Below are 26024 nucleotides of genomic sequence, written 5' to 3'. Positions count from 1 at the left end.
ACGCAGAACACTGGAATGAATGATTAATATGTTTTTATAACCGTCTCACTGAGAACTGATGTAATGAGCCAGTTGTCTTAAAAGAATATTTTTCAACCTTAAGATGACGGCCGTGATGGATAAATGACCCGTCAAGGGTGTACCCTATCTCTCACCCGATGACAGCTGGGAGAATCTGAACAGGATGGTGGTGGTATCGACAATGGATGGATAAAGGGAAGACATAAAAACGCAGCACACAGCATTGCATTATCATGACATGTATTTATTTGTATTAAATCAAATTTTACACAATTTAGAATTTACATGAACAAAACTGTCCACATGAAATTGCTTAATTATGCACAAATATTCTTTAGAAAAATTGGGAATTCATGCCAGGATGGAAACTTATGGCTCCTGCGTGGCAGTTTCATCGTCTGCAACCTGATCACACACACAAACGTCCTGTTAACGTAAAGCCTGTCAGCATGTTGTTGGGGTTTATAACACAATCCAAAAGCACGGCCTCAAACTTTTAAGTCATTCAGCCCTGAAGAGAAAACCTAACTGACTTTTTGTTCTCCGTTAAACAATGGTGAATTCACAATTCCTCAACATATACAGATTTAGGAATAGATCAAAGAATCAAAGATAAGGCAGAGTTCACAAAAAAAGAAGAAAAAAAAAAGCATGTCTTTGCAGTCGTCTGACTGTTGAGAAAGTGCTGGAGAGAAATGCTTCCATCGGTGAGCCAGACCCAACTTTTTCATGACCCTATCTTTCTAACCAAAGGATAAGAAATAATAAATCACCATAACACACAGACGTTCACAAATATGCCTTAAAATGCAGTTAAAATAAATAAGAAAAAAAAAGAGAATATAGCTACTAATAAACTAAACATTAAAGCTAGCATATTTTGAAACCCAACAAAAGTTTAAACAGCTGCTGAGCTGATGGTTAACCTCAACCGATGTGTAATTACTGTTGTTGTGTACGAAGAACAATAAAGTCAAATACTGGACTATATACTGCAGTCATAAGCGCCAACAATATGACCTACAAAGATGCAATTTTTAAATCACTGAAACCTCTGTTGACCTCAGCAGCTAATTAAACCCCATTATATGACTAAATGTTATGTAATGTGGTCTTTATAATGCACTTCTCTTCATAGCAAACGATTCGACGTCCCTGCTCACACAAGGGTTCGTCGTTTCTCTCACGGGTTGACAAGGCAGTGACAAAGTTAAAACGCTTTCAGCTTCTCCTTTCTGCAACATTCAGTCCCTGGAAATGAAACAGGTTTTCATAGGCTGACACCAGAAGATCAAGGTCCTTTGAGGAACTTAGCAGAGCTAACGTTAGATCAATAAATTACATTCATCTTCAAATATAAGAGGATACATTTTCAAAGTGTTCCAAACTAGGTAAAATATGCAAGTGTACTCGTTAATATTCTACTGATAAAGTGTAAAGCAATTCACAAGGATAATCCACGATGAAAAAGTGAACAAATGCAGTGAAGATAACACTGAAGTGATATTCTTACACATTGTTTGCAAAATACGGAACTAAAACTTTAGGGAACTACATTTAGAAGAAAACATTATATATTACAGAATAATCATTCTCTTTTACAGACACATGTCTCATTCTGTCTGGTATTAATTTGAAAGAAAGGTGACTTTTAATATATATATATATATATATATATATATATATATATATATATATATATATATATATATATATATATATATATATATAATATACTGTGTCAAGAAACATACACAACTTAATTTTACCAAAATGTTTTAGCTCAACTATGTCACTGAGAGTATTTTAACTTTTTGTAAACTACTTTATCATCTGAGAAATTAACAGGATAGTAACTTTTATGCACAGTATACACACACACACATACAGATTTTAACATCCTTGAAAGAAAAAAAAAAATATGAGACTACATTGATCACAAAATACTAATGCACTGTCATGGCATTGCAGAACATGTACATTTATTTCTGTGAATTAAGTAGATTTCATTAAGTGATTTTTAGACAAACCTTTTAAATACACCTAGATGTCTTTGCATGTACTATTCTTTAGGCACTTGCAACATTCAAATAGTAGGCCTACAGTTCTGGAGACTGATGGCAACATTAAGTTCACACATGAATCCACCTTTACATGGTCACAACACTTTAGTAATTCCACTACCTTTAAGTGAGTTATCTGTCATGTCTGCAGTGACTTGTCACATACACATGGTTTACTATACCATATATGAATATGAACAAGTTAAAACTGCGTACAGAGTGCTTTCATGATGACCAAGAACAGGAAATGCATTTTGAAAATAAGGAGTTATCTAAAAAAGGTATATATCTGCATCAGATGGATCATACAGCATTTTCTCTGTAATGCAATGCAAAGGCACACCAGGAGGTGGAGCACTCGTCCAGCTCTCTGGGGATAACAGGACGAGTGGAGAGATGGGCTGATCTCTGAGCATTTTAAAGGGATGTCCAACATGCTGTCAAACTAAATCCGACAATAATAAAATACTAAGTTTAACGTTTCAATAAGTGCTTTCTCTGGTGAGTTTAAAATAATTAAATCTGGCACTAGATGGACAGACATGAACAAACAAAATGTTCTTAGTTTAAATAGCACATTCAAGAAGGGGTGGGGGCAGAAAAAAAAATCTAATTAATCATGATAAAATGGTAACAATCGCCAATATAAGACCCTTTAATACCCGACATTAAAACGTTACTGCCCACACAACAAAAGCTGATGTCAGATTAGATCAGCCATCTTTTCCAATTTAGATATTTACATAATTTAAAATAGTTAAAGAGCAATATGTCTGCGGTTTTCCAGATTGGTTAGTATTACGGTGCTGTTACTGCATCAGGACTGTTGGCCTGCTTCCCGAAAGAGGCTTCTGGTTCCATTTGTTCATAAATGCCTCATTTATTGGAGAGGCACTGGAGCAGTAGGTGAATAACAGACACAATGCCTTAATTCCTGACTTCATCAGAGCAGGTTGGTGCACATGTTACGTACATTACAGATGCAGGTGTAAAGTGCATACAACAAACTTCTGCGATACTTTAAGACAATGCAATCCTCATCACAGAGCCACTGAGTGTAATTTATCATAATGTAGGAAATTAATGTCTACAGGCTTTTCATTAGTGATGTCATCAGCATGCGGCTTTTATGTTGGGTGTGATGTTAATAGAGTATTTACAGAGAAGCTTTTCGGGACCTTTGCCAGCAGCGACAGGGTTCTGACTTCTGTTTCTGACGGTTACTTGAGGATGATCTGTTTCAGAAGTAAAAGACAGTCACTGAGTACAGCAAACATTCACACGTTTTGTCGCACAACGTCATGAAACAAATGAAATCAATATCAAACGCTTGATGGTTGTCTGTCTTTCAAATAAAGAAAAAGCAAAACTTCACAACAATTTATGACTGAATGGTGAAATATTTTCTTGTTCTCCACAATCCCTCTTTCCCCCCGTTTTTTCTTCTTTGTTGTGGATATGTTAAGATTATTTTTAGCAATTAAAAATTGTAATAGCCTGTGGGCATGATGGGGTTTGAACATAATAATTTGCATATATGTAGGTACATGGATCTACACTTCGAAGAAAAAAGCTTTGATTAAAGAAAAACAGCTAAATTTAACTTAAATGTCAACCATTTAACCCTGATCAGTTACAATGACCAAATATAAGTAATACAAATCTAATAGTAAGACATACCATACACAGAAATGCACACTACTTAATAAAACCCGTATTACAGGATCCTGAGCCTCCATTTAGTTTGAAAAAGACACCAAACAAAGCATAAATCATGCAATAAAGAATAAATGCAACACTGCTACATGTATTCACAAGTGAAATAATTCTTTATAAGTGTTGTCTTTAATAAAGGAAAGGGATGAGATGCAGCCTAGAAAATCCGCTAAAGGTCTGCAGGTACATAAAGCTTTATGAAGGCAATGCAAGCAGGGCCCCTCTATGCTGACGGAGCAGCCCCCCTGATTTAAAGATGAAGCACTTATTCAGAGCTCAAGGATTTACGACAGAAAGCTTTAAAAAGGAGCAAACCTGATTGGCTGGTGCTGTTGCTGCGTAGGGGACACTTGTGGCGGGAGTAGTTGCTGCAGAGACAGTAGCAGGCGTAGCACTGTACATCATGGGGACTTTTTCAGGAGGGGAACCATGAAAGCAATGAAAAGGGAGGTGGAGCATTATGGTAACCATAGCAATGTTTCTCTCTATCTTGCCAGGCTAAAATGACAGTAGCAGCAAGCCATCATTGGGTTAGACCAGCAGATGGCATGTGATCACACGGCAAAGCGAGATAGCAGGGGAGAACATAAAAGGGCAAAAATAAAAATTAGGAAATCTGGCCATAATCTGACATCCCAAAAGAGATGATTTGTGAGGCAACGCTAGCAGTCATGATCAAATTACTTCTTTTGTTACATTAACAGATCTTAAATAATGTAAAGAGAAATTTAAGAATGTAAATCATCTCAGGGATGCTGGTCAAATGTCCTAATCCTTTCTAATCGCACACAGCAAACTGACAAACAGAACCCAGCAAAGTGCTGAAATTTCAATGGTGACGATTGAATTGTTAGAAGAAATTGTAAACACAAAAAAATAATCCCCACAGATGAGCCACAGATCCCCAAAAAGAAAACACAAAAAAAAAACAAGGAAATGTAAAAACATCTTCAAATGAATTAATATGGGTCCTGGTTCAAAGTGGTGCTTTCCAGAGCTGGAAAAACAAGAATCTCATTCAAACAAAATTATTTGTTAACGGTTGACAATAAGATGTGGTTTCCAGAAGAAAAGGAAGAGACCTACCAACACTGTTAGGAGCCATGCACAAGAGAGAACCTGCACGATTAAGACATGGAGAGAGAGAAGGTATTTTAGTATCGCCACTGACACACTCATACACTTCACCGCGGGTATGAGCCAAATACACATTCAGTTAAGTAATAAACACATTAAAAAAATGCCCAAATGGTTAATGACAGTATGTTTTGTGCAACATATAAAACATACAGTACTCACAGAAGTAAAACCCAGAATATTAAACTCTTAAAGACGGGATTAATTGACTTTTTTCGAATTCAGCAATTCAACAGACCACAACCATGCGCAGGGACAGATATTGGGCCAGTTGCAATGAAGCTCGCTTAGCTGACAGTTATGTGATTAAAAGATGGTTAGACGCCTGTGTGACACGAGACATCAGCAGCCTGATCTCAGTTGTCTACAACTAGATTTTGCTTTGAAATGAGGCGTACACTCGCGCACCCTTCTGCACACTCAGAGCTCCATCACTTCCATCGAGTTAAAGGTTTTCAACAGGACCTTGTAGCCAAGACCGCATGGGGCTAACAGAAGCTACTGGGATGCCCTTTCATGCCTCATCAGTCTGCATGACTTCCACTGCAGTTTAAGGTGTCACTTTACATCAATAATAACAATAATTAATGAACACTGCAGACAAAGTAGTCAAATAAATGGTTGAGAAAAAATTGTTGTGTCAGACTTCCAGACACTAATGATGACATGATTTATTAGGTGTCATTTATTTACAACAGCAATAAGCATTAGATTTTTTTTTTATTTATTTATTTTGGGAGGGGGTTCAAATCACTTTTAGATCAAAAACATTTCACGTTGGCGTTTTTTTGAAAATCGCTGTGTGTGTTACGTTGCAGCTTTATGTAAGTTTCCGGAAAATTGAACCCGAATTCAGTTGTGGAACAGCCAAACCAGTGCTTGTCGGGACACTGCAGTCACGTTCAACTTCAGACACCGGGGATTTTTATAAAAAAAACGGGACTCTTCTGGTTTAGGTAGCATCGTGTTAAAGTGCAGTTGAATTAGCTATATGCTAAGTGATATTAGCGGGCCCATTATGCTTTCCGGGTGCTCTTCTCTTCAGCTTTCTTCCGTTGAATGTTATGCGCCTTGTTGTGCATGTGCAAAGTGCACTCCTTCCAGAGAAAAACTACTTATGAAAAACCTCTTTGGCAGGTCTGGTGGAATTTACGTTACTTATCTATTGTACATCAACACGTAGCACATTAGCAGAATGCCTGTCTAGCAGCCAGTTCTGTACAATCTCAAAGCAAATAATGAGTCTGTTTTTTTGTGTTTTGTCTTGTCTTATCCACTTCTTTGTCATATTCTGGATACTGTAGTAATGTTGAAGATGAGGAAACCTGGTATTTCTTTTGTACGTTTGTGATCGTGTGTATACAGTTGTGTCTAACTCATTAAGAAAATATATTTTCCAGCATTAAACTCTCATTTGTATCAAGGTCCTCCAAGTAGCATATCCAGGGCTCTTAACACCAAGATAAGTTTTTATTCACATTACTGAAAGCAGATTAAGTGTTTACAGTTGCAACACATAGCTAGGATATTTCAAATTCCGATCATGACAAGGACACATGTACACACAGTCCACGTGCAGCTGTGCGTCATTTCTATCTATGTATACAAGTCCTTTATAATAACTCTAAATCTAAAACGTCAAACATTATTTCCATCCTGGGAGGAGGGGGGTTGAGGTTTTTTGAGTCTACAGATATCTAGAGGAGACAGAACAGACTGTACTTCTTGGGGGCAGTGAGGTCGTTCTATGCTTGCAGGAAGATAATGCATATCTTTTACAAGTCTTTGACGGAGAGTTGAGTTTTATCAGTTGGGGCAGCAGTATCAGAGTCAAGGAAACTGAGAAAAACTGTGGCGCAAGTAAGAGTGTTGTCACTGGAGTGATGGAAGAACGGTCTTCCTGCAGCCAAAAGTGGAACAGGTGATCATTCCTGCCCAGCTTTCTACAATCGTTCTTCATAGTGACATAATAACATTAACTTGCTACATCTCTTTGGTAAAAAATACAACTTTGCTTTGGGGATTTATCTGTTTTTTGTATTTACTTTAATTGAATTGAACTGAGATTGATAAAAAAGCCATAATAACAACAAAAAAGGGAGTAAATAATTAAATTGCTGAACCACTTTAAAAACAAAAATGTGCTATGGCTCATAAGGGGAGATGGGAACGTCTGACAGAAGTTCATTGTTCAACGGATCGTTTTTGATATTTTGAACATGAAACATCAAAGTATGAACATGAAACATCAGCTGATCAAAGTAATGATCAGCTGTGTCTGGTAACAAGCACGGCCAATATTCTCAGCAATGAAACGAAGAAACAGAACACAACATCATCAATTTACTCTCACACACGGCCCAAGTCACTGCAGGGTTATAATAGTTTCAGTTTGTTTGATTATTTGAGTTCAGGTTTACTTCAACAAGCACATCAGTAGTTTCAGTTTTGAAAAATTACTTAATTTCACGTTAGTTTTATTCTTAGTTTTCGCGTTCGAGGTATTGACAGATATTAACTAGAAAAATCTAGTGAGAAAGAATCCTTTCAACAATGCAGACAGAACAAAAAACAGAACAAAAAACAGAAATAAGTCTTTCCTTTGAATAGTTACAAAAAAGAAGCACCAAAGGTTAAAAGGCGATATCAGTCAGATGGGTGGAACAATAAATGATGTCAGACTTAAAATGATAAAAAAGTTGATTTATACTTGTTAATTCTAGTTTTTATCTAGTTTTGGTTTTAAAAAAACTCTTTATTTTCATTTTTATATCAGTTAAGAGGATATTATAGTCTTAGTTCTGTCAGCTGTAATAACTCTGGGCCACTGGTCCCATTTGTATCTTCCTTCTTCAGGTTTTTGTTATATTATAATCATTACTTTTCTATTTATTGCAGCTTTTTGAAAATTTGCTTCAAAATTTACATATAAATGTGGAGCATAGTGAGACAGACATGAAATAAGGTATTTGTGCGCTGGTTTGGAGGCTCACCTGTGGGATAAAACGCTGCGGTCTGCTGCTGCAGTTGTGTGTTCGCCAAAGCTTGTTGGTAGTGCAATAAACTGGGGGTGAAGAGAGAGCTGGGCCAGCCGCTCTTCTCCAGAGCTTGTCTCTTTGGAAGGGGTTGAAGAACGCTCTGTGGGAAGCCCTGAAAATGACAGAAGGAAATTTAAAAAGTGTAAATTTCCTCAGTTCATCTTTGAGCACAACTTTACTACTACAAATGCTAATGTTTATAGAGTGTTATACAGTGATTAAACAATGAAAGTGACTGTTGGCACAGTCACATGAAAAATAGAGCAATAAAACAACAAATATGACAATTTAAGCATCTAAACATACTGATGGTGACTGTGCACACAAAGACTATGAGACTTGAAGAGGTTGTCAACCACAATGGCAAAAATAAAAATTATTATAAAGTACAATTGAAAGCTACATGCAAAGCAAAAGGTGAAAATACCAGGTCTACAGTCGCCTCGAGGGGTCGCTTCATTGCTTTGGCAGTCGACTGAGTCTTTTAATAGCAGGTAGCGAGCACATGATGGCAGTGGGCCAATGGGATTCAAGCGCATTAACATACAGGTAACAGCAAGCAGAGGTGCATCATGGAGGAACGGCATTGTGGATAGGTGAGAGGGGGGGAAACAAAAACAAAATAATCTGAATGTAGTATACAACATAAAACACAATATACATGCACAGTAACCAAAATCACTGATCAAAGAGCACATTTACTAAAAGATTCAATCATTAGTAAGTCAGTATTCATTAGTTTAATCCAAATAATATGATGTGCAATCATGAATCCCCTAAAACTGTACTTTGTTTACCTGGTGACGTTACATGAGATGAGGTCAGAGTTGTTAATATAATCAGAATACAGTGCAGTCAGTGCAACGACGCGGGCGTAATATCATTTTGGAAAACGCACAGATTGTTATGACTTTGTGAAATGGATACTGATGGAACACTGAGCAAGCGCTGAGAGTGTTTACTGTTAAATGAAAGATTGGTTACAGTAGTCAGCCCAAAAGCACTATCACAAATCAAAAGATGAACCATGCATCCAAAGTCATAAAGCACAAAATCTGGAGCTCCATTTACTACGTTTACAGCGAAGCGTTAAAGCGGAATGACGGCTGCCTGCTCATCGCACTCGCACTGTACACGGGGATGTATTTTTATCTTGTGAGCTTAAAATACAACCTCAGTCATATGAAACACAAACAGAATTCAGATGTACGTAAGCGTAGATGATAATGTACATGGAAACTGACGTAGATAAACTTCTAGTTGGCAAAGAATTTTAGTTGGTGTCAAGCGTGAAATTTCAAAATATTTAACATTTTACAACCTCTTTTCAAAAGTTGTTACTGGTCTCAATAAAAAGTGTCTAACAACATTTGAGAATACCGCAGCCTGCTTTAGTATCCTAGTACAACAGCTCTCTTTTAAAGCGTGTTTTTACTGCTCTGTTGATGGTATCTGGATAAAGGGTTTCACCTGGGGGTTTCTAACCACTTCTAAAGTACAGAAAATTCATCATGTGATGTTGGACATAAAGACAGGAGAGGTTTGATAATTTCGACCTATAGATATGAATCATTCCCTGTGTGATACTGTACATGTTCAGACCGAGATCACTCCAGAGACATTAAAAGGAATGTCTTACATCATAGTATCAAGAGTTTTAGTTGGTAGTGACTAGAAGCAGCTCAAGCTCTTTTCTATTCCTTTTTTTTTTAAATGAGCACAGCAAGAAAAATGTAAAAAGAGTTAAGAATATAACTACAATGAGACATATTCTTCTAACCTTTAATTGTCTGAGGTCTTCATAGAATGAGACATGTTTTGCTGAAAATGCCTGCAGGGATACAAAATAAAAATGCCATTTCCAACAACGTTTGCAGCTCTGGTGCAGCTGGTTTAAGGGGGTGAGATTAGCATCTTAACACCACTCATCTTTACAATGGGGGCTCTTGTTGTGGAATTTTTCCTTACAGGCAGTTATTGTTTACCCATTACATTCTTTTTTAGAGTTTAGCACAGAGTCCGTGCACTGCAACATAGCCTCAGAACTTTATATGAAGTATCTGGGAAAATGCACATATATCAATTAACAAACAAAAAGCACAGTTTTATTAGTTTACTAGTTCCTAAGTTCAATAAGGCGTGTTGATGAAAAATTCAAAAGCAGAAATGAAAGACTTGGAGAGTTTTAATAAAAAATGGGATCTGAACTGTGTGTTATACTGTTATATTGTATTTGGATAAAGTACAAAGATGGTAATGGGGGGATGAGTTTTCTTGTGAAGCCAAGGATGTGAGACTATGATCATAATAAATATTTAGTTCAGTGTTTCTAAGCAAAGTAAATCTAGTTGGATTTCATTAAAAAAACATTTTCAAGGTAGAATATATTTAAAAAAATTAAAAGTTATTTTAGTACCTTCTCCTTTAACATGGCTGCAATCAGATGATTATTTTGCAATTGTTATTAAACACAATTCATTATTTTTATGGCTCTAAAATATGTTTCTATAAATATACTGTATTTACATACTGTATGACATATTCTCGAAAGTACATTTGGTGCCGAGGCTGTGTGTTTTTTTTGTTTGTTAACTAAATACAGTAGTTGCTTTGGTTGTTTGCAAGCTGACTGGACTGATGCTGAACTGCTGAAGCTCTGAATGTGGTCTCACAATGATTGAACTTTTTATGAACTTTGGAAAAGTTTTCAACAGATGCAATAACAAAACATTGGAAAGCAAAGTCTCAGCCTTAATATCTGCTACACCAGAAACCCCAAAACACAAATTATCGTCTCCAGTGTCGGCAAATAATAGCCAATTGAATGTAAAATAATTCATCGAAATGGTGCTTTTATGCATTCAGTTTTGTTTTGTTTTGTCTTACCGGCTGCTAAGAGACTTTTCCTAATATACAAAGAGCATACTGCGTCACTGTATTCAATGTGCCAAGTAGAAATATACATTTCAATTCAGCAATGTCATGACAAACATAATGGCATCAAGCCCTGGGGCCACCAGAAGGATAAGGTTGTCTTACCAAAGCTGAAGCGGTGGCTTGGGCTGCCATACCCGTCTGATTGACTTGTTGTTGACTGGATTTAATTTTGGCCTGCAAGTGCGCAGGCGGGTGAAAATACTTGCACTTCTCCCTGGAGCAGCGGCTCTTGATGTAGTCCATGCAAACAGTGACGGTGTTATCAGTGGCATCAATCATTGGGCTGTCACTGGGGTGAGCAAAGCGGCAATCTGTCTCCCCTCTTGCACAGTTTCCCCTCTGAAACTCACGACACACCTTAAAGACGAGCAGTTACAATGACAGTGAGAGGTCTATCTGAATATATGCGGTTTATAACCAAACCTCAGAAGCATTCATGTGGTTTTCATGTTAAATCACATCTCGGGGTCTAGAAATACCTCTAATTTGTCTGTACGCTGAAGCTTCTGTGAGGGAGAAGAAGAAGAGGATGAAGAGGAGGAGGAGCACTGGGCCGAGACAGCTGGGCTGCCTGGAACAAGAACCGGGGTGCTGGAGAGGATGTCTGAGGGAATGAGGCCCATTCCATGGCTCAGTGGTGTGATGTATGAACCATAACCCAGGCCAGAATTAGTGCCAAGTCCCTGCGTAATAGGAAATGTCTGCTATGAGGGGAAAGGACATGTATTACCTTTTAGACAAGCATCATCACATATAACACAAAAAGAAATTCCTCCTGAGTCATGAGGGCCTTACCACAGGTTGCAGACTGGGTCCGGGGATCATGAGCTGCATCTGCTGGGCGAGCACAGCGGCTGCTGTCTTCTGCTGGATGAGATTGTTGCGCCCATTAATCTCTAACTGAGTTTTTAAGTGCGAAGGTGGATGGAGATACTTGCAGTTTTCTCTGGAGCAACGGCCCTGTATTGCGGGAGAAAATAAAAAAGAAAAGACAAATGAGCGCCAAAATGACGAGAGAGCGGCTCTTATTTTTCTCTCTTTGGTTCTTAATAGGACATTTTATCGCTATTCCTTAATGCAACTTATAATTTAGTCATCACTGACTCATTTGTTAAAGAATGATGAAGTTAATTTCTTGATCTTGATCAAAACTGTAATTTACCTTCCAAAAGGACTTTAGGACACTTTTTAGCTGAATCATTGACAATTAGGTTTACTCCAAAAGCCTTCCCAATTCAAGAAAAATATGCATATGAAACTGTAATTTTTGGATTTATTTGAACCTTTAAAAAAAAAAAAAAAAAACAATGGACATAAGTACATATGAAATGATTTTCAGTTTCTTCAGATACTGATCAACATCATCCTCTTAGGAACTAGAATTTCAGCAACACACTTAAAAGTTGGCAGGACAGGGGCAAATAAAGTCATGAGCACATGCAAATGACATGAAATGAGATGTTTTTTAAAGCTTCTGCAATCAGCAGATTAACTTATTGCCATTCGCTGGGGATGGTTACCATCATCAATCAAGCCTGGGTGCTCTGCGCAGGTCTGGGAGCATGAAGGTTTAATGTTAATTCTGGAATCTGATGGAGCCCGTCTGCCAGGGTTCATATCACAACAGGAACAACTAGTGCCATCACTTTTCACGCCTTTTCTACTTCCATTTTTCAAGCTTTTTGGGTTTCTTCTGCTTGGCGTTGGTTTTACTAGGGATTCGTAGATTTATATCCACTGCTTTGTCCTGGACGGTACAGTCTTGGGTTAACCCCTCTGGGTTTGTCCCATCTATTAACAGGTAAGTGGAGCTGGCAAGCATTCACAGACGGCAGTTAGTTTATTCTGAAAGTAGGTGTGTATCATGACAGAGTCCGGTGCTGTCCAACTCTTCATACTTGAGACTTTGATCTCTGCCCTGGGATGGTTCCTGTGGTCAGGATTCAATAGTCACAGCGCTTTGGTGTTACGTGATTCCCGCCCCATATACTTTTCCAGTTTGTTCAGTCACGGCCTCGGCTGGGTGTTTTCTCATGCTAATTTTCATGTTGTTCACTGGAGATCATCCTGTTTATTTTGCTGGCTTCTGCTTCTGTAGTGTACCTTCCTAATCAGGTAGCTGAGCTGATAGCCTTTCTGTTTGGCAGCTTCCAGGGCCTCAAATACTGTTGCATTTCATAGGATTTTCTCTCTTTAGTGCACCTTTCAGCTGCTTTTCTAGCTGTCTTATTTTCTCTCTGTGTCGCGTTGATCTTACTGTAGCTCAGAGCTGACTTCACCATGGAGGGTACAGCTTCTTACAGCCCGCGCTTTTAATTTTGTAGCTAAGCATCTCTAGGATTGCTGTGGTCCATCAGCTTGTGGGATGGTGTGATGACTCCTGTTGTTTTTATATAGCATACATTTACACCAGATCACTAGATGTTTTTTTATGTTCTGTAGATATTTTTCTACATTGAAGGACTTTAGGGAAATCTCAGACTTGAGACCACTGTTAGATAAGCGTGACCTTCAACCCCTAAGTTGGCACTGCATGACAATCTGTCATTGCCACATGGGCTCAGGAGTGTTTGAAAAACCACGTCATTCAATACAGTGAGTGCACCAACTTAAAGCTCAGCTACACATGCAGGAAGCAGAATATCAGCTATGTTTATGAGTTTGTCTCAAATGGACAAAAATACAATGGTACCACTGTTTAAGAGTCAACTTCCTGTTTTAAAAATGGACATTAGGTTCAATGTCATCAAAATATAGGAAAGACCACCCAGGCTTTCTGTGAAAGGTGGAAAAGCCGGTGTCCTGGACCATATGGGGGTGTTTCATTGTAAAAACCCATAATACACAACTCCATACTCATCGCATCACTATATATTCCAGTCTTCATTTTTTCTAAATTGTACATATTGTTCTCTTCTTTTTGTTAATTAAACTTTATTTAATGTTAAGGGAAATGTTAATGTTAAGCTGTTACGCCAGGTAATATCCCCGTGTAAATTGTACATTTAGCCAATAGAGACATTCTGATTTTGATGAAGCCTGGCTGCATTTTTTTTTTTTTCTAATGACCACAGAGTTGGTAAGTGAAAACAACTAAAATCCTTTTCTTTGTACTTGCATTTCTTAAAAAATTGGTCAGTGAAAAGTCTGTGGAAATCAGTTTTGTATTAGAGAACTGCATGGATTTTTACAGCATACAAATTCCTTTAAATTCTTTGCTTCTATAAGTGATAGTACGATATATTTAGATGTAGCAACCACATGACTGCCATATATGTGTGTATATATATATATATTTCTTTTTTTTACTGCAGTGACATTGAAAGTCATTTTTGAATCAAAGTGATATGCCAGCGAGTCAACACGATAAGACGAAAGCCAGTCAGGTATTAATCTGCAAAGCTCTCTTTTTGATTATCCTCTAGATCCTGTATGAAAACAGAGAATGGGAAAAAGCCAACCTTCGAGGAAGCAGGCAGATTAGTGGGATGAGCAGGTGCACCGTATACAGATGCCGTGTGTCCTTGTCACAGCTGGTCCAGGGTTGACTCTGGTTTACTGCATGTCACCCCCCCTATCTCTCTGACCTCCTACCCGTCTCTCTCAACAGTCAATAAAGAGATCCGGTGCCCAACGTTATCTTGAAAATAAAATAAATAGAGCTAACCTTCTAAAAACCGATTCCTGACCTGGACAGCTCAGAGGATCCAGTACGTACGTATTTATTTTATTTAAATAATTTCACTCATTGGATTTCCCTCATGAGATTTATACCATTTTTAAAATCTAAATGTTAAATCGCCTCGAGATTGATGCGCTCAGACCACATGTGCTACAAGAGCATGAGACTGTCAAACCCAAATGCAGATGAGGTGTTGCACCGTAACAACGATAATAATTAGCTTTATTCTAGTTTAGAGAGATTATTTTTAGTAGTTTTTTTTCTGGATTCCTTGCAAAGATCTGCTCCTGCTCCGTCTAGAAGATGCTGACCATCTAGAAGATAATTCACCTCTTGTGGATTTTTAACAAAGATTCTGAAATGCACCAATGTTTTATAAGAGTTTACATGAGAACTTAACTTTACACACATACACATTTGATTGCCAACATGTTTGTTAAAAATAAAAAAGGAAATGTGCTTTAATTACTCAAAGAAAAAAATCAGGAGGAAGAATGTTTAATATGATTTAAATTTCACCTACGTATATAAAAGTTTTTTTCTTCACCTTCATTAATTTAAAATACCAAATTTCCTTCAAATCAAATTATTATATTAATTTGGGACAATGCCATACAATAGCCAGTCCTCGATCAAGCTCAAATAAACGTCCAAAGCAGACCTAAGTTTAAATATTAAGATTTAATGTATCAAATAGATAACCCAAAGTTCTTAGGAAGTACTCTGGGTGACTACAGCTTCAATTACACGATGGCATGTCATCTATTATGCCATGTTGTTATTGATACTATAAACTGAGGAGTGGTAGCATATCTAATGTCTTACTGTTCATATGTGGAAAAACTATAATAATAATAATATTTATGTCCTGATGTGTTAAACGTTTGAAACTGAGAGAGTGAGATCACTTTTACACTCGTGGAATGAAAACGTCGGCACTCGCAACATGACAAGCTAAACAGGTGGGCACACCAAAACACTCTTTCCAGAGCTGTTGACACGGCCAAACCTCAGGCAACAACCCTCCATAAATGTAAATATACACACCACTCCCAGAACCAATATTTGAATGTTGGTTCTGTTTCCAGGATGTGTAAGTGATACTTTCAAGGCCATATTTTGATTTGCTCTGAGGTTTGAAAACAGAGCTGTTGATTACGCATGGCTAACTGGTATGCATCGTTAATAATCATAAATTGTAGTAAGTGTTGTTCCTGTAACGACATGTTTCATTCTGGAGCTCGAGGACTTTTCTTACTGCAATCATCAAAACGATAGGACGCCCACAGCCTACCCCAATTTTATCAGTTTTCCTGTTTTTAATCTTCAGGCATCTTTTGTTTTTATTATTTAGAGTTCTCTCCCAACTTTGGTGCACAAGCAGGTGCAAGTCCTGTGAGAGATGTCTGTGCGTGCATATAACTTGTTAGGGTGCTTTTGAATCATCTGTGCTCATGGGCTGACACTCCCTGAATTTATGAGAATAAGCTTTATCATAGTGGGAACACGTGTGAACAAGTCTGCAGCTTAACACGACATCATCAATCTGACCTTTCTTAGGACATCTCTAAAAACGAAAAAAAAAAAAAGAAGATTTTTCCATGTTTTTCTTTAAATGAAATCTCTGATAGTGCTTAACTTTACTCCATAGAAGTTTTGAGATTGCTTTTTTAAGATGAAGCTAACCTTATTATTAAGAGATACTTAAAATATATCTTGATGTAAAGTAGTAGAGACAGCAAGCGAACAGCTTGGGCCCTGAGCTCTAGTCTCCTTCTTAACTTGAGGAGTGAGCAGGCTGATTCTTATCACCCAACAGGGTGGGGCTTCTCCGGCCGGACGTAGCGCGTGGAAGGATCACGTTATTCCGGCCAGATCCTCCTCACCCCTCCAGCTGGCCAGAGGGGGCAGTGTGTAGCCCAGGGCTGCTGCATGTTTTTGTGAGCTCACATTAGCTACCCAAGGGAGCACAGAAAGGCCCTTTCTCCAACCCCACCCAGGGTGTGGGCGCTGAAGTCATGGGGAAGTAAACACCACCTCGATTAACACAATGCTAATCTGTCATCTTGTGTAAATAAAAACAACTTATCTAAGAAAGAATATACACTTCTATATTTAGATTAAAGTCGGCGTAAAGCCAATTCTGAGGCTTGCATGCAAACTCTTTCAAGAAAAAAAAAATACAGCTATGAAAACACGAAACCATGACCATGAAAAGATCTAACTGTAATGTTACAAACTATAACTGTAACTATACTTTTACAAACCGGCTTATGTATGTATGTATAAACCTGAAGGTCTAAACTCTGGTGATCCAGCTCAAAGAATCATTAGTTCATGGTTGAAGATCCTATTTAATGATCTCACATTGCAGCTGTTAGTGGATTACACATGAAGGTATCTTCTTACTGGAGTTACAACCTGTGGATTAATTATGTCGAGAGCCAACACTTGACTGCAGAGATCAGGGGACTGTGCAGACTCTGTGAAAGTCAGCGGCTCATCACTGAAATCAGCCTCCTTTTTTCACCTGGTGGTTTTACAAACTTCCCCAGAGAGTGCAGTGATAAATGATCACAGTCACATCACATCATGATCTCCGCTGCGTAATTGGCAGGATGAGGTGCAGAATTTATGAGGGCAAACCAAAGCCATTTGCTCAAACTCACCTCATTTTGCCCTGATAGTGTATTTAATTTAAAATGGCCTGAGATCTGTCTCTCAGCATCCTCAGCACTGTCCCAAGCATCTCGGAGTCTGAAGACTAACAAGCCCAAAACAAATATTTAATAAATTCAACAATTGAACAAATTGCTGACAGCAGAATGCAGTGCAGATCTATAACAATCTGTTGAACAATATTAAAAATAGCAACGTTCCTATTGCAAGTCTTTAACCTCTTGACCACTGGGGTACATGCTCTCTGCGCTTAAACCTAAAGTGAGGTGATAAGGCGATGACTTAGCATAAGAATAATCCTCAGGACAAAGCTGCGTCGGGGTGTGATAGTGAATGTTTTAGGATGGATTAAGGTAGCCGTGGCCCCCATACAGCGCAGCTACACAAGCAGCGGGATCGTGTAATCCTTCTGCCTGCCAAAACCTTTTATTTAATCATCTGCATAATATAAATGTAATGAGCAACATTAAACGGCTATGTTGCTGTGTTTTTGCAAATGCGCGGCATTAGTTGTGATTTTTAAACGTGTAATGGGTTTTGGGATAATGACTGTGAGACTGGAGTCTTGCTCTGAGGGTTGGCATGTGTCTGGATTCTCAGGCATCTTAATCCGTGAGGGACTTTGAGAATTCCTCATTAGGAAGGTTAAAGCCTTAAAACCAGACAGGATTATTTCTCTATTATCAGCATTTTCGGCGGAAGATAAGCGTCTTCGTAAAATTAAACCCGGTGTACAGTCAAGTGAAAAATAAGTTACACCCTCTTTCAGTTGTAAGGTTTTGCATGTCAGGCTTTAGGATGAAATTAATACAACCTCAGATGAACAGCAACGCCTCCGATAGTATGCATTATTTTGGTCATAAATACTGAGTCTTAATACAAGGGTTAATCTAACTAGCTTTATTCATCTATAAAAGCAGAGGTTTTGTCAGTTTGCTGGTTTAGAGTAATCAGCTGCTGTAACACAATGTCCAAGCACTAATCTTGGAGAGACGATTATTGTTGCCCATCAATCTGGGTAGGATAATAGGGTTATAGCCAAATAAAGCGGGAGTTCCCTCATTAGTGAGAAAGATTATTTACTAGTGGAAGAGAGTCGCTGATAATCCCATGGTGGACTTCAAAGCAAGTCTTCCCCCGATGTTGGAGGAAATTGCAAAATGACCCAAGAGCCATATCTGATAAATGCCTTTGTTAGCATGTTAAATGTTAAAATGTATGTAAAATGTAATTAAAAAAAGACAGAACATGTGTGTGCCTTGCTTCTCCCTCCCAGGGGAAGCCTCTTCTGTATAAAAAGATCACATCATAACGGCTTAGGTTTGCAAAATTGCAACTTCATAAAGAACAAAGGCTGGGACAATTCTCTATGGACTAACAGGCTTAAATGTGATGCAAATGAGGTGTTGGGACATAATACACAGCACCACATGGACACACCTCTTACCTAACTGTAAAGCTAGAGGGTGGAGGGGATTTGAGCTTGTTTTGAGGCTGAATGACCAGGGCACCTTGCCGTTATCAAATACTAAAGTATTCTAGATTCACATATAAAGCCATCCATCTAGTAACTAAAGCTTGGTCACGCAACTGGACAATAATCCCAAGCAAAACAGTAAATCTGCAACAGAAAAGTTGATGAAACGAATCAATGTGTGTGGCAGGACGTGAAGAGAACTTTTCATGAATGAATTCCTGTGAACCCTCTATGACCTGATGCAATGTTGAAAATAAAAGGGGGCCAAAAATTACTCCACAGAATCGTGAGAGACTGCTAATGTACTGAAATCATGGGCGTACTATGTTTTTCAAGGTAATATGTACATGCATTTTCACTTGATAGTGCAGATATCAGACGTTGTGCCAAAGTAAAAGGGAGAAAGATATATGAACCACTGCTATTGCAAGATATTCTTGTCTGAAGGACTGGTTTGGACAAGGCAGGACAGAATCGGTCCAAGCAAAAGCTGCTCACGCAGGAACAACTATGCCAACGTCGTAAATTTTTTGATCACATTCCTCATTTTTTTGTGTGATATTTTTAAAAGAATCCACACCATTACTCACCTTCAGCGAGTCAAAGCAGGCTATAACTCTCCCGTTCTCGACCTGGCAGCTCTTCGGCGGGTGTGCAAATTTGCATTCCTCATCGCTGCGTGAACAGTTTCCACGCTGAAACTGGCGACAGACTTCCAAAGTCAGCCATTTAGTGTCTCTTACCGAGGACATATTCAGCGCCATTGCCAAAGTGTTTTTAGCACACAAAGAATGCGAAATGTCAACCTTATTGTCTAATTACACCCCAAAAGCAGCAGAATAATCAAGCATTTAGCTCCAAGTGTAACCCTATCCTCTTTATAAACAAACTGATGGCTCCTCCATCAGCTGAAGCAGAATGATGAGATAGTTGGCCGATCACTGAGAAGTCTTCCTTCAGGCAGAAACAGCAGCAGATGTGTCTATTCTCTGCGATAATGTATATTCCTGAACTGAGAATGTCCATAGGCATCAAACAAGCTACAAAACACAGACTTGTCACTTCAGTGAAACATTCTCAGGTCATTCTCCTCCTTCTTTTCCTCTGGTATTATGGCTCGAGTTCAATGTCTTTGGTGCTGGATGTGTGCAAACCGCCTTGCAGCTGAGGTTACTTATGTTGGTACTTGAGTATGACATTAAAGAGAGCACAAGCCAACTCCGATCATGGTCCAACTTCAGGTTGTCTTCTCAAAGGCACTTCTGTTTGTGACCTGAAAGAGAAGAGAACAAAATGTAACCAACTGTTCATGGAGTTGAACATCAGTGTAATTATGCTATTTGTCGTTCAGGTGGCTTTTCCGGCACTACTTTAAACCAGCTGTAATCATTCATTCACTGTAAACATATCCCCTGATCTCAATAAAAGACAAATCCTTCTCTGTTCTTTAGCATTTTATAGAAGAAAGCTGGGATATTTTGTAAAGAATAAAGTCATACTGAAAGTAAAAACTCTCAACAGTCTGTAGTTCTACCATTTTGGTCTGTACTGTTTCTTTTTATATCATTACAAATTCAAATCATGAGTTTTGTACCATGGGATTAAAAAATCTGAGAAATGATGAATTGACATACTTTCTAAGATTATGTGTTCTAGAAAAAATAATTATGTTAGAAAATATTAGATCAGGTAATCAATAACAATAAGTACCATTAGCGTCAACTGCTACGCACACTAATCCTTTAGTGGAATCATACATAAAAATAAGAATAAAATGGCCTGCTCACTCCTAAGGTTAAGGAGGAGACTTGAGCTCAGTGCAGGGCCTCCCGGGGTTGGTAGAGGGGAGCAATGCCCAGGACTGACACTTAGGTAGGGCACTGGTGATGAAAAATGGGGCAAAAAATCAGGGATAAAAATATTTAAAAAAATATATATAAGAATAAAATAAGAAATGTCCTATGTCAAATATAAAGTACATAAAAAAGTAGCAAATGTACTCTTCAAAGGGCACATTTGTGATATTGTATATATTGATAATATTATATATTTTCAGTAGGCCTGTGTTGAAAAAAATCGATTTTCCGATTCTAAATCGATTCTCATATTAATTCCTAAAAATCGATTCTTATGTCTAAAGATCGATTTTTTATTTTTCTTTCTATTTTTTTTTTTTTGCTAGGCAACGAGCCGCACCGGCTGATTCCGTTAGGTTTTCGCCAGGTGAACTTTAATCCCAGTTTGTCATGACACTTCTGAAAAATGCCAGGTGCTTCATGGCAATATGTGTGCGTTGTGGCAGAATAAATTAGATAAACTAAAATGATTTGTTTACTGCATGAACTGTTGCAATTTCTTTCTTTTTTGCACTTTAAATGGATATTGAAAGGCCTGTTTGAGTTATTTATGTCTTAGTTATTTCACAATAATTATTGTGAAATTATTATGTCACTAGTTATTTTACAGTCATATAATTCAGGCAACAGCTCAAAAAACATTTTAAATAACACTAAGCCAAATCAATATCGAATCGGATCGAATCGAATCATGATAATCGATTCTGAATATTAAGAATCGGAATCGAATCAATTCTTCACATTTGAATCGATACCCAGCCCTAATTTAGAGTATACAAAAGTACACCGATGTTAGTTCGTAAACAGATGAGAAATATTATATTGCAAATGAGTTACTGCACTTTTGAACTTGTCATCGAACAAAGTTATTATGATGAGGTAAAGGAAGACTATCCCAGCTGAAGCACTGCACGCCAGTCAATCATATGGCTAGCTAACAGAGACAGACAACCAATCAGGCTCCTGTCAGGATCAAAATCCCCAATTAACCTGATATCCACATCTTTGAACAGTGAGAAAGGCAGGCTTATCGCAAACGCATGTTGCTGTACAGTATGAGTGTAAACCACTGAATTAGCATGCCACCAGTGTGACAATGTAGTCATAAAATTAGACCCCTCCCTACCAAAAAAGACCTATTACAGACCTATTAAAGTTTTATACTGCTACCCTATTCCCCCTGTTAAGGATCACAGGGATCTGTTGGAGCCTATCCCAGTTGTCATAGGGTGAAAGGACGGGGTATACTGTGGACAGGTCAGCTTTTCTCCACAACTATAATCTATTTTTAATCTATTTCTATTCTTAGCACACATATTAAATCTCATAAAACTCCACAACACTATGGTAACATATTGCCTGGTTGACCAAAGCCGAGATCTTCTGCAGGCTGGCATTTCATGAAAGAAACGGTAGTCAGGGGGGATAAAGTCAATTTACCTTAAGCACAATCATCTATACTCGTCCTCCACCAACACAACAATCCTGCCAGTAAACATCCAAAATACTTCAGCTGGCAATTTTTAGTCTAACAGCATGAATGCATTGCTATGGCAACACATTTCACACGAGCACACAAGATTTGTCCAGGTCACGCTTCCTCAGTAAGCGTTGGCTTTGTCACATGACTTAAACAGAGGCACATCTGTTTTGCTGTTTGGGACATGTAGCTGAGTGGTGTCATGGGAATCAATTATTCAATAACAACATGTGAACTTGCCAAAGATTCAATCTATACAACTGTTAGATGTGGGTTGTGGAATGTTTGTTATAAAGTTTCAATCCAAATCAACTAACTGCATTTTATATTTGTCAAGTATTCATCTTACAATGAAGCCTGTTTAAAAAAATAAATAAATACAGCTACTCTGCTATAAGACTATAGCTTCAATGAGATTTGCTGACTCAAAGCCCCAACAGAGCGCACACAAAATATGAGGAGAGCAATAAAAAAAGACACCGAAGGGAAAAAGAAACCTACACACACACATCATGTTGTGAAACAGGAGTCAAACGTTTACACTAGACCTGGAGCTACACAGGAAGTGTCTAAGATGAGAGAAAATGTTCATTTAGGACACAAATATGTCCTTTAAAGAGTTTTTTTCTTTCTTCATTTTTTAAAACTCTGAAGTATACATATCTCAAGTGACAACAAGAAGCAGGCTATGTGAGTGTAAGACTCAAAGGCACAAATTTAAAATAAACTCTGCTATTGTTCGTCCTCTTCCTCCTCTGCAACAGCCCATGCAATGCCACAGCACACTGCAGCAAATTCCTTTAGGCGCAAGTCAGGAAATGGAGCAACCAAAAAAAAAAAAAAAAAAAAAAATTGCCTCTCTCACTTCATGCGGCACTAAACTTTTATCTGTGGTCTTAAACGTAGGTTAAAGATACATTATTTGAACCGCTTCCTTGTTAACATGATGTCAAGAAAGAACTCTTACCCCTTTTTCCGTCCCATGGATTCAGATGCCAAATACTTTCTCTTCACAACAGTAAAACACAGACTGCCAGACTCTGAGTAAAACATTTCCAGCCACCCCCCTTCCTGTCTATGGGTGCTGGCCTCTGGAAGGGCCCTCCCAGTCTCCAACTGGCCAATGGGAAACCAGAAGCTGGTGCACTATTGGAAAGCTTCCTGTTGACCCTTTATTTATTATCTTAGTTTAGTCAGTGAACATGGAGTTCAACGCTAAATCCATTTCTCTGAAAATTATACGCATCAAAACTGCACAAGGTGACTATAGAACATGAATAGAAGCTCATTAATGTGTATCCTGCCATTATTTATCTGTGTTTATGTCTTTGGCAGCCTTTATATTACATGAAGGTCAGCCATAGCTCATACATCAGCCACTCTATGTACACCTGGTATACCTAATAAAGCAGTAAGTATATCTGTATGTGTGTATATATATATATATCTATATATATATATATATATAGATAGATAGATAGATAGATAGATAGATAGATAGATAGATAGATAGATAGATAGATAGTTAGACCTAATAAAGTGAGCATATCACAAGTTTTTGAGGTCACAAGCACTTAAAAAGTCAGTTCCACAACTTGTTTAGGTCAACTTGAAATAAAAGTACAAGTCCTGCTACAGTTCAATTAAATTTTTCAATTTAATGTTATTTATATAACGTTTATTACAATGCAAGTGGTCTCTAGGTGCTTTTCAGAGACCAAGCATATGACACCCAGGGTGTCATGCTAGTTTTTACCTGCCACCTTTTATGTAATAATTGCTAGGGTGACCCTAGCAATTATTACATAAAAGGTGGCAGGTAAAAACTTCCCTAGAGGGAGAAAAACCTTAAGCCAAACAGTGGCAAGAAAAAACTCCTTTAAGAGGTAAGAACCCTTGAGCAGGACCTGGCTCAAAAGTGGGGACCTCCTGCTTAGTGCTTTTGTTTTTTAATGCATTTAAGAAAATGTGCCAGATGCAATTACTCATTAGCTATGCAAATATTATCTCTATGAGGAGGAAAACACAACCAAATAACAACAGTTACAATATTGGACAAAACAAACAGACAAAACCAAAAACCGAACAACAGAAAAAACTTTGAATTCTTTCAAAAAGCCTGTGAACAAAAAGACATAAACTGTAAAGAAAGAAGAAAAAAAGAAAACACTACAAAATACAAGAAAGACAACAACATTTAAAAAAGAGCAACAACGGGAAATCTTGCTTTGTTGTTGTATTTTCTTTAATACTACTACTACTGTCATTTAGCAGATGCTTTTATCCAAAGCGACTTACATCTGACACACACACACCATGGAGCAATAAGGGTTGTGGCCTTGTTCATACAAGGTGGTTTAACTTGGTTGGTGTAGCCACTAGATTACCACTGACCAATTAATATAATTTCTTTTTCATCCAGTGTCGACTGGTTTTAGTTTAGGTTTAATAAAACCCTATAAAATATCTATTGATGGGTTTTGTCCAGGTTTATGTTTAAACTTGAGCAGTGTGAAGCTCCTTTATACCTCAAATATTTGTATATTATATATGCTTAGACTATGGAGGACAATAGACTGTAAAAAGAATTATTGCACAATTGTTCATATATTGAAAGATGTGATTTGAAAGGACCCTTTTTTCAATGTCATTATGTTTATTTTTATTTTGGGGGGATTTTTAGTTTGTGTTTCTATTTTGTATTTATTCTGTATTACATTTTTTCGTATAGATATGCTAGTAATGATTAAATGACGTACATAAAGTATCCAGCACAGCTGTAATTGTGTTATAAACTTATCTAAAAATGTCTTGTGCGATTAAAATTCAGATTTTTCAAGATTCTTTATACCTCAAACATCTGTATATTATATATGCTTAGACTATGGAGGACCAAATAATTATTGCACAATTGTCCATATATTGAAAGATGTGATTTGAAAGGACCCTTTTTTCAATGTCATTATGTTTATTTTTATTTTTGGGTTGATTTTTAGTTTGTGTTTCTATTTTGTATTTATTCTGTATTTAATTGTTTCGTATAGATATGCCTATAAAATATCTATCGATGGGTTTTGTCCAGGTTTATGTTTAAACTTTAGCAGTGTGAAGCTCCTTTATACCTCAAATATTTGTATATTATATATGCTAAGACCATGGAGGACAATAGACTGTAAAAAGAATTATTGCCATGATTAAATGATGTACATAAAGTATCCAGCACAGCTGTAATTGTGTTATAAACTTATCTAAAAAATGTCTAAAATGACTAAAATTCAGACAGAAGTTGCTATAATAAATTTGAATTGCTCTCTATGATCACAATTAATTATCAGCCTTGCCATCGTCTCGTTTTTAACAGATTTGATGTTAGGCACAGATTTAAGGCTGATTTATGGTTCCGCGTCACAACAACGCAGAGCCTACGCCGTACGGTACGCGGCGACGCACACCGTACGTTGTGCGTCGCCGCGTACCCTACGGCGTAGGCTCTGCGTCGATTTTCCATCCCTGATTTGCATCTTCATCCGCAGCTACAGCAGGTAGCCGCCTGGCTTCAGCTAGCACGCTGCAAACAGCTCTGTCACTGGTTACCAATAAGCTGCACGGTTATCAATAGGCTGTGTATCAATGCAGCACATGCAGCACATTAGTGCCAGGGGTGTCTAAGCTGCAGCAGAGGATTTTCTTACCTCACCATCACCAGGAACGGGCAGGTTTCGGTGTCACGCAGCAGCTACGGCGGATGACACGGCACCTGAACTAAGCGAAAACACGATGTCAGTCGTCCCCAAAGATGTCCCGTCAATAACCCCTTTCATTCGCTTCGCCTTCATTAAAATTAAAGCTCGTCCGACGACGTCATTTCTTATTTACTTTGGAGAGCTGCACAGATTTAAGCAACAAGCTTTTGACAGCTTACTGTACGGTCGTCAATT

General features: G+C 37.9%; 1 protein-coding gene across 11 annotated transcripts; it reads right to left on the bottom strand.

Annotated features, from left to right (window-relative positions):
- Nucleotides 1–244: 244 nt before the first annotated feature.
- On the bottom strand, nucleotides 245–26024 carry LOC133445910 (muscleblind-like protein 2a). 11 transcript variants are annotated; one of them, XM_061723444.1, is made up of 11 exons: nucleotides 25779–26024; nucleotides 19341–20023; nucleotides 11708–11872; nucleotides 11392–11616; nucleotides 11015–11269; nucleotides 9756–9806; nucleotides 8403–8456; nucleotides 7931–8087; nucleotides 4887–4919; nucleotides 4116–4210; nucleotides 245–3319 (listed from the first exon to the last, which is right to left on the bottom strand). In XM_061723444.1, the coding sequence occupies exons 2-11, from the start codon at nucleotides 19512–19514 to the stop codon at nucleotides 3305–3307; spliced, it is 1224 nt and encodes a 407-aa protein (XP_061579428.1). In that variant the 5' UTR covers nucleotides 19515–20023; nucleotides 25779–26024; the 3' UTR covers nucleotides 245–3304. The 11 variants fall into 11 exon arrangements, 10 of the variants coding, with proteins under 10 accessions (XP_061579428.1, XP_061579431.1, XP_061579425.1 ...); XM_061723447.1 differs by having other exon boundaries at nucleotides 4116–4168; XR_009782792.1 differs by having other exon boundaries at nucleotides 3266–3319; nucleotides 4116–4797.

The sequence above is a fragment of the Cololabis saira genome, chromosome 6 (genome assembly GCF_033807715.1).
Source record: "Cololabis saira isolate AMF1-May2022 chromosome 6, fColSai1.1, whole genome shotgun sequence".
Taxonomy (NCBI): domain Eukaryota; kingdom Metazoa; phylum Chordata; class Actinopteri; order Beloniformes; family Belonidae; genus Cololabis; species Cololabis saira.
Note: the sequence above shows the minus strand (reverse complement) of the source record. Positions and strands in the feature narration are given on the sequence as shown.